Source organism: Rhagoletis zephyria, unplaced genomic scaffold (assembly GCF_001687245.7).
Source record: "Rhagoletis zephyria isolate East Lansing unplaced genomic scaffold, Rhagoletis_zephyria_1.1 Rzeph_scaffold_03928, whole genome shotgun sequence".
Lineage (NCBI taxonomy): Eukaryota > Metazoa > Arthropoda > Insecta > Diptera > Tephritidae > Rhagoletis > Rhagoletis zephyria.
Window position 1 is genome coordinate 24,304 of NW_016161011.1, and position 9,831 is coordinate 34,134.

Sequence of the window (9,831 nt, forward strand, 5' to 3'; positions counted from 1 at the left end):
CGCTGAACATTTTAGGCTATTTAAAAATTGAAGTTTCATTATGAGAAAGTAAAATTTCGTGGATTTTCGCAACAATTTTGTCGATTTTCGGAAAAAAGGCGCTAAGATTAAAAAAAAACAGTACGGAGGCGCCCCCTGCCGGCGCTCAAAAGAAAAAACTAATGCCATATATGGATTCCTCGACCCCAAGAAATCCCTGATACACATTTTGGCTAGTTTTAAATACAGCTGTTTCAACATGTGAGCCAGTTTATGAAAAAAAACTAGATAGAAAAAATCGCTAGCTCGAGATAAATTTTAGACCTATGGTTCCTTGGGCAAAAATGCTTGAAATGACCGAAATAATCATAATCGCGATGTGCCTCTGTTAATCTTTTTGGGCCCCTACAAATCGACCCGCCCTAATACATATTTAGTATACTTGGTACATGTGTGTTCATTTAAGCACGAGATTCTGCGATGCGTTCAAAAGACCAGTCGTTTTGTATAACGTGATCGCAACGTGCTAAATTTTTGAATGAAATTAGGGCAAACAAAATACCTTGAAAACATTTGCGTAGTAGAACAAAATAGATGCGTGAACTATAATTATATTCGCTTTTTTCGAATAATACAGTTGGGAACATCTCATGATTGGCGCGTTATGATATCGACAGCGCTTGCATACAATATATACATACATAGATACATACATACATACGTGCTTCGGTATGCCAAGTGCACGACAACCAAGAGTTCAATAACCAGGACAAGTATTTCTGTTTATAATAATAATAAGAAGTCATATTCGACCCCAGGTATGCATACATGCATATGTATGTACATGTAGATATGTATTAGTAAGGAATCTTAAGTGATCTCAAATTGTAGATATAGACGGAAATGTCTACTTTACTTCCACGCAAGGGAGAGGCTACTGCGCTGCATTTTACGATATGTTTGGTAGTTAATTGAAATTTATCGAGCCTGTCCTATCGAATTCTATTGCAAAAATAAAAGATTCAAATAAATATGACATACATATATATATGTATCTTTCATGTCATAAAAGTGCATTTTGCATGCTGCTAATTTGAAATCATTCAACTAGAAAATGATCAAGAATAATACATTGTGTGCAAGTAATTCTACATGTGTATAGATACATATATGTATGTATATGTATGTAGTTATACACCATACACAACTTATACTTTCTAGAGAAATCTGCCATGCTTATGAATGTTTTGGTTTGCAAGCGCTGAAATAAATTTACATACACACATACAGATGTAATCAACTAATTAGCAACGAAATTCAAAATCATATTGTTTGCAAATTATGTCTATTTATTTATTTTTAATAATTTTCGTTTAAAATATAATTTCATCTATAACAGTAACCACAAAAAAAAATGTTATCAAGATTTCCAAACTTTTCATTAGATGATTTAGAAAATTTTCGGGTATGCAGTTTTGTAGACCAATTTTAGTGTAAAAGTGCAAGTTTGAGGTAGCTAGGATTTGCAGTTGATTTTTTAGAAGTTATTTGTTTTTTTTTGCGGAGGGTGTTACGCATTTTCTTCCATATAACACATGATCGTGACTATGCGATTGTTTTATATATGAATACCAAGTTGCAGTACTCTACCCTGAACACTTTCAGAGATATGCAGTATAAAAAATTCGGTTTGTAAGGGAGGTGCCACGCCCCCTTTTCCAATAGCTAAATTTTTCTCCTATAGTATGCGATTGATTTCATATGTATATCTCCATACCAAGTTCCCATATTCTACCATGAACATTTCCAGAGATATGCAGTATGATTTAATTTTTTTTTTTAGATTATAACCATCCTTGGGACATGTGCGGCAGGTATACGAAATTTCAAAAAAATCGGTTCAGCCGTTCTCGAGCTGTGCGAACACAAAAAAACGGCTTTCAAAATATGTATATATGTATTAGTATAAATTACAATTAGAAAACAAAACTTTTTAATCGAAGTAACAAGCTACATTTAAACTTGGTGACAGCTCTATCCTCTGGATTAATTTTTGAGATTATGTATACATGCTTTGCATATTTTTAATTATAATATAATTTTGGTTTAATTACGAGACTTAACTAAAAACTCTAAAGTTTTCTCATCGCATTTCGGATTTTACGAGTAATGACGTTTTTCCAGCAAACGTGCAGGGTAATAAATATTCGTTTGAAAGCTCATTTACTTTTATGTGCGATTTCAACTGGACGGAATTGTTGGAAACAAATGAGCGTTTAGCTAGCAAATTGACACACTTTCATGTAAAAAAAAAATCAATAGCAACAGATATTGTTGATAAGATCGGTATATGGTTCGAAAATGAAAAACTTTAATATGAGCTATTGTTGCTATTGTTTAAAATCCTACCGCATCGTATGTCCATACATATGCTGACATACATATGTATGTAGATACATACATCCATATGTATCTGACCACCAGCGTTGCCGGGTTGATATGCTTAACGTCATTTGGACGTTTTTTGTATTGGCGATGAGACGTTTTTTGGGTCAAATTAAACTTTTTTTTGACAAAACTGAAATTTGAGCGAGAGATTTCGATTCGTTCTTAACTCATGTCATAAATAATTTTACAAAACAGTCGCCGAACTTTGAATAAATTTTATCAAATAAATGAGACACTCATTTAAAAAGCAATCGGTTAAGAAGATTTTTGGATGTTTGCTCTTATCGAATACAAGGCAACACTGCTGACAACAGTTAAAAGTTTTTCTTTTTTCTGTAAAAGCGTAAAATTTTTTGAACTAAATTCATTTTTAAATCGCTATAACGGTTATTAAGCGAAAGGATTACTAATATTTCAGTAAGTATAGAAAATTAGGCTACCTGAAAGCCGACTTGAAGACCAAGCCAGCAAAATACTGTAAACAGCTTGTAAATAGAAACCAAAGCAAGCCAATTCATCTAAACGCGCATATGCCTCGCATGAACACTAGGGTGTTCAATTATTCGTATTTTTTCAAACCCGGTTTTCGAGTTATTCGAAACATTGCAATTTGAAAAAGGCTGATTCCCGATTTTGAAATTAAGAAAAAACCGGCTTTATTTTACATAGTTTTCAAACTGTGAAAATGAGAAATAAATAAATTTTCTGAATCCATTCGAATGAAAATGCGGAGGGCGTTTAGTTTTTTTTCTTGTGTTCGCTGACTCTATATTTCACTTCTTAATTATCCTTTTAAAAAAATATAAAAAGAGTAATTAAGAGGTAAACATTTTTTTATGAGAGTTTGCATAAAGTTTGGAATTACAATTAAAATCGTTTCATTTCTCTAAAAATGTTTATTATACTCCATACGATTTTTTTGCCATTTTTTCGCAATTAACTCAAAATTTTTAGGGTGAACGAGTCAAACGCACCTCAGATTCGGATTCACCGGGTCGAAATACATGTCGGTAGATGGGTCTGGTTAGAAGCATACACCCCCTTTTGTACCGGTGTTTTTATTATTGCACTTAAAATATATGTACGTAAAAGCTGCTAAAGCGGAGTCTTCTAATCTTGACCTGAACTTGTTACATAAAAAACCTGCTAATGAAAAACATCTTTCGGCCTCAACATTTTTAGACTCAACTGTCAAAAGGTAGTCATAAGCCATTTGAAGTTAATGACCTTTATATCCTCCACTACAAAATATTTGAACTTATTTTACCAGCACGTCGCATAAATTATAACTTTTTCGATTTGAGTAGATTGATTTAACAAATTATGTAACTTTTTCTTAAAACTCTCTGTTTCGTTCGTGCATTATCGACGCTATGAGTACATTCATTTAAATCTTAATTGTTCGAATCCTACTGAAAGAAGTCTGATGAGGAAATGGGGTGATTTCCGAAATAGCTATCACTTCTACCATTTTTTCAAATTATTGTTGCTTTTCCACAATAAGTTTTTCATTAAAAACGGCCTCAAGCTCAATAAAAATTGTTGAATATAATTTAAATCTTCTTCAAAAAAGGCTCAGAGTGCAATTGAAAAGTAAGTTTTAAGTTTTTTGTTAATTTTAGTCAAGACGGCATTTTACAAAAACTATACTCCAAAATTCATAAACAAGTTGTTACTATCAATTCGATATTTCAAATTTTTCGGGATCCCGGGATTTGCTCGCATTAATTCGAGACCTCAGAAGCACCGTGATTGGCATCCCTTGTATGTACATACATATATGTACAGTTCCCGACATAACGATAAGGTCGGTCACCCTAACANTCTGGTATGTACATATATGTACAGTTCCCGACATAACGATAAGGTCGGTCACCCTAACATATATTAAAAAATGTACAATTTGTCGATGCAGCAGAGAATTTTGTTTGCTACCAATTTAAGTGTTATAAATTCATCAAAGATTGGAGACATTTTTTTTTAATATCTTGAGTGCAGTTAACGGAGTTAAACTTTTCGTCGGAATGATAAAGCAAAAATGGTGTATTTTGATGGAGGCAAAATTTTAGAGATAAGATTTTTATTTTTTTGCATCATACTTAGTGCCTTTACTTATGTACATATGTACGTCTTCCGTAAAATTAATTATTTTTCTGACATCTCTGCCAACGTTTTGACCACTCTTATATTTACTGATATTAAGTGCGTAAACCAAAGATAAGAAATTTAAGTTGTGTTCTTCAATATAGTTTATTACTTTTCTTTCTTAGTCAATGAATTCGCCATATATTAGCAAATACACATGTACATACATACATTGAAAACTAAATGACAGAAAAAGGATACATATATCGATTTTCGGACTCAGAGATTAGATTGTGATATTGTTGGGCAAAAAATTATGAAATAAGTACGTGCTATAATTGCCACAGATAAAATTATACGTGGATGAGACAACATGTTCTGGGATTGCTGAAACTATGCCCGGAATTCATTCTACGCCAGCGATTTCAGCGACGCCAAAAACATCTTGATTCATATCGCACACCTAGATCTAAAGTGCGATCAACTAAAAATATATTGGAACCATTTTTTTGCGTAAAACAATGCATAGGACCTCCAATGAATGCAACGATTTTTTTCTGCATGATTATACATATACATGAACTAAAAACCTACGAGACTGCCCAACCGATTTAAATAAAATTTTGTGGTTGCGTATTGTTGGTTTCCATTTTAAAGATAAGATACTTTTGGGCCCGTTAGGTGGCGCTGTTGTCACAGCAATCCCTACAATATCGTTTCATCGCTATCGTAAAGATTTTTTAATGTATTATTCGTAGTCTGAGACTGCTTACCAACCGGATCCCAAATACCAGTTACCAACAGGTCCTAAACGGTTTACCAACTGGACCCCCTACCCCGAGTGATTCCCACTCCACCAAATTCACCCACTGAGACAAACACCATGTGCTCGTCTCTATCTAGCTCTTCGACATTTTTTGCTGCGCTATGCGTTACATCTGCGCAAATTTTACCACTATCGAAACCAAAGAAACCGAGTGGAAGCGCGGCCTACACCACAGCGGCCGACAGGAAAGGCGTTACTAATTTGGTTTAAATCGGATCATTAAATCGTGTAAATATTAACGATAATCTTAAATGTTCATTTGAGAATTGAAGTCGGTTTTGTTTTTTGCTTAAAAATTATTTATTTTTATTTGTTTTCATTTAAATTTTCACAGTTCTTTAACTTCGTAATTTTACGAGCCTTTTAGGAGTTTAAGAGAACAACCCTATGAGCTGTTTTTAATATTTGAATTCTGAAGTTATTGAATTCTCTCGTCTTTGCTCTCTCAAGTTGGAATATTTTCTTTACCAGTCTTAAAATATTATAGATCTTCTGGAGCAAACCGTGGATCAATATGCATCAATTGAGAAAAAATTTGTTGTCGATTATACACTTTTTTGAATCGAATCGGAACTAAAAAATCTTAAGTATGCGATTAATCGCTCTTCGATTTAATTGGTTTAAAAGCGGCAATTATACTTAAAACATCAACACTGGCTGCCAGACATACGACCATTATTTTCCTTTTCCATATTCATCCAGCAATTACTTGTTAATCTAATTCAAACAAAATGTTCTTTTAAAAAAAAGCATTGTTTTTATTCCTGATTGTAAGTTTTTTGTCTTTCTGTGTTCTTTCTCAACTAATAATAATATGATTTATTCTTTATGTATTGGTTAATTCTATTATGAAAATTTTTCTCCAACATCAAAATTAAGAGATAACATAAATTAATAATTTGTTGACCCAAAATGAAGCTTCTGAAATATTAAGTTCAGTGACCGGGTAAACATCGGTATCAGGAAGTTGGCTTTTCTTTCCAATCATTGCTGCTACGAATGCAAAAAGGTCAGACGTAAATATGTACATATATCTGTAAATGCATATATGTACATATGTACATAAATATGATGTATGTGTGTATGCATTCCTATGCAAATGCAAGCAGCGAAAACATTTTAAAAATAATTTTACTTTCCTCGCTAAATGATCTTTTTAAATACATATTTGTTTTTGATTATATTATTTGTGCACGTGTATTTACAAGTACACTTGCATGTGACATTGTGGTTTAAATATTTTCGAATTGTAGATTTTGTAAGCTCATGCGCTGTTATACAAATATACATAAGTACAACATCGCATACAAAATTTCTAAAAATGCGATAACCCTTCTCAAAATCGAAAGCAAGAATTTATGCACATTTTCGTAGACACATACATATTTATGTCTAATTTTGTGTGCGCGGTCTTATCTATAAATAAATAATAAATATAACTATGAACCAGTTAAGTATAAAAATAATAGTTTTATAAAATTTTCAAAAGCTGGCCATGATTTTAGATTGAAAATTTTTTTTTAATATGACTTTAAAAATTTAACTTTTTCACATTTCTATATTTGTTAAATATGTTCGTACTATTCCTAGAAAAAAAAAGAAATCATAGGCGAATAATGCAAATCTTAAGGGGGCCATAAAACTTATCGTTTTTAATTGTTTTTTTGTACTTTTCGGACATATTTTATCCTTTTTTTTGTGATTTTTATGACAGTCGTCATGACTGCTTAATAAATACCTCGTAATAATCGGTATACATACTTTTTAATAATTTATTTTTTAACAATATACATATAGCTATTATTATATGCTTGCAAGTATGTATTTGTGATGGAAACAATTTGAAGTTCAATAGGCTGTAGTCGCTCTTTTGGCTACATCGTCACAGTTGCGCCTTTATACTCACTCCCAACTCCTATGGACTCTGGACAACGTAAGCAACGCTTATGCGAAATGCAGTAGCCCACGCTTGTGGTGTCTAGAGTCACGGGTAAAAAAAGGTGCGTACTTTGGTGACACCACTCCGAGTTATTCGGATTAACGGATAGCTTTAACAGATTAGCTTCAGATTTAGCAGCAGATATTCGGAGGGTGAGAAGGGCGATAGAAGGTGTAAATTATATTATGACATCGAAGTTATCCTGTAGTGTGAATGATTTCAAGCGATTTGTCTTTGGACGCAGAAATGTTTTCGCCGAATTTTAATTATAGTTCATATCTACTTTTCCTTTATTTTCACCACTCAAAATGTTATTAGCCAATTTGAAAAGTAGATTTTTTGACATCTTGAAATTGGCGCAATGATTTTGGACGCTAGTTCTTTTTAAAATTGCTTAGTCCTACTTGGTATTGTGACCAATGTGACCAGATTACCGCAAGTAAAATAAGGTGGATTGACTTTAAAATAGCTGACATTTAATGTTATTGTAAATGAAGTTAAAGAGAACACTCTAAAAAAAATTGTGTAGATTTCCTACCTAAAAGGTAGGTTACTGATTTCCTACCTTATTATTCGCGAAATTACATGCTCGTTTATTCGACGAATAGTTTGTTTAAATTTCGGACTTTTTAGAGCGTAATATAGCTGCTGCGGTGTGCGTAAATTTACTACGAAAGAGTGTACAAGTTACAAAATACACATCTGCTGTCTGATTTCCCCCGTAGAATTGTGTAAAGCCGCTAACAAAAAGGATTTTTACACACGAAAATGTGTAAACGAGAAAAATACATATCCATCGTGTAAATTTACCAAAAAATTTTAAAAATAAACAAAAATATACTTAATTTAAAGTCGCATTTTTAAACAGATTTTTTAGAGGGAAGTCAGAATTTGTATACCCAAACCAACCGGTTGGGTTGCGATGGTTGACCCATATAGGGGACGCACTTAGAGATTTTTCTTTGTGATTCCACATGGCGAAGACCATTACTTAGTCGCCGAATAGCCGCATGCCGATTACGAATACGACTAATTTTAATGCCCGCGGGCTTCTCAGGCTTAGTTAGGAAACGCGAGCAAAATATTTAAACTTAGCCTCACGTAGGCTGTGAAGCCTAATAGAAAGTGCTGAGGTGATTTCACTTCATCGTCCATCTGCGACTTTGCAAGCACAATGAGCTCATTCGATCGCTCCGATCTACCCTATATCCGAACGGTATTGCAAATGCTCATGCCTTAGTCTTCGCCCAGCCTTCGTTTAGCTGACAGGATGCGCATCTCTTCAAGAGTAAACCACAGGAGGTCAGCAGTTAAGTGCTCCAAACTGTTCCTCCGATTCGATCTTCAGTACAAATCCTTGAGCTTAAGCCAACTTAAACCATGCAAAAATTATCTCTGAGCTTAAGCTCTTTTTTCATACGAGAGGCTCGTTGAGGTCTCAATTTTCCACGGCCCGGCTGATTGTCTGTAATTTAATCTTTTTTTGTATGTTAACTATTTTTATAGGTTCCCAAAACCCCCCAAAAAATGCAATGGGGGTCCCATAAAAAATCAATAGTATTAAAAAATGGTAAAATAAAAAACTGGGTATTATTATCAGAAGTTTCCTGAAAAGAAACAGAGTTTTCCAATCGAAAAATATTGATTTTCAAGAATTCTACGAAAAGGTATTGCTTTCCCATAACTTCATAAGCTTTGAGGCAGTTCCAAATATCTTTTTTGAACAAAAAAAAATACGTGTAGTTTTATTCCATTTAAACAAATCGTAGGGGATGAGAGCTTAATATTTTAAACTTTTTTTTTTTACCACCCTAATGTACAGTGATGGAAAAAATAACAGCGTGTCCCTGTTTGGAAATCTAGCTTACATGATTTTTGTTAGATAATGAACTGTATATTTATTAAAAAAAAATATAAACATTAAACAAACAAAAGAAAAATAGGCCAAACTGGTCAAAATGTCGTGTCTTTATTATTTTTCACATGACTATACATATGTACAATATTGTTTTCGTCTAATGACGAACTAAGAAACCAGGAAAGATAAGAGAAAATAATTACCAAACAAATAAGCCACCGGAGCCAACGCGTTCCAACTGTTCGGAGAGTATGTCTTTCAAGGTCTTTTCGCTGATAGTCTCCCTCGTCTTTTCATCGCAGTCCGTCTTTGATTTCGCCGTCATTATTGGGTCTGTTTACTTATTTGTTTTTTACAAGTCCACTGTATGTATGAAAGTTTTGTTGTCTTTTTTTTACTTTTATTTTACTTATTAATATATGTTAATATACATATATTTTTTAAATCGTACTTTTGAGTTGTTTTATTTGCTTATATTTATACTCAAGTCGTGGAATTCATTTACGTATGTATTTTTAAACACAAACGTATTTTGCAAATTAGTTTATTTTTCATAGACTTCGTTTAAATGCAAATAGGTACTTAAGAAGCATTTTTCTGTTGTTGACAAAACGGTCATCGTTTGTCAATGCAATTGAACAAAACTTGCATAAATACATACGTACATATCTATGTTTTTTCTAGCGCGAATGCTTT

At 33.0% G+C, this 9,831-nt stretch overlaps 1 protein-coding gene across 1 annotated transcript in view; it reads right to left on the minus strand.

The window, feature by feature from the left end:
- The window catches only part of LOC108369952 (organic cation transporter protein), a 19,728-nt gene extending 10,182 nt beyond the window's left edge, over positions 1-9,546 (minus strand). Inside the window, exon 1 of the mRNA XM_017625178.1 lies at positions 9,339-9,546. Within this exon, the coding sequence (XP_017480667.1) occupies positions 9,339-9,460 (122 nt within the window). The 5' untranslated portion in view covers positions 9,461-9,546. The remainder of the gene's footprint in view (positions 1-9,338) is intronic.
- Positions 9,547-9,831: the final 285 nt, after the last annotated feature.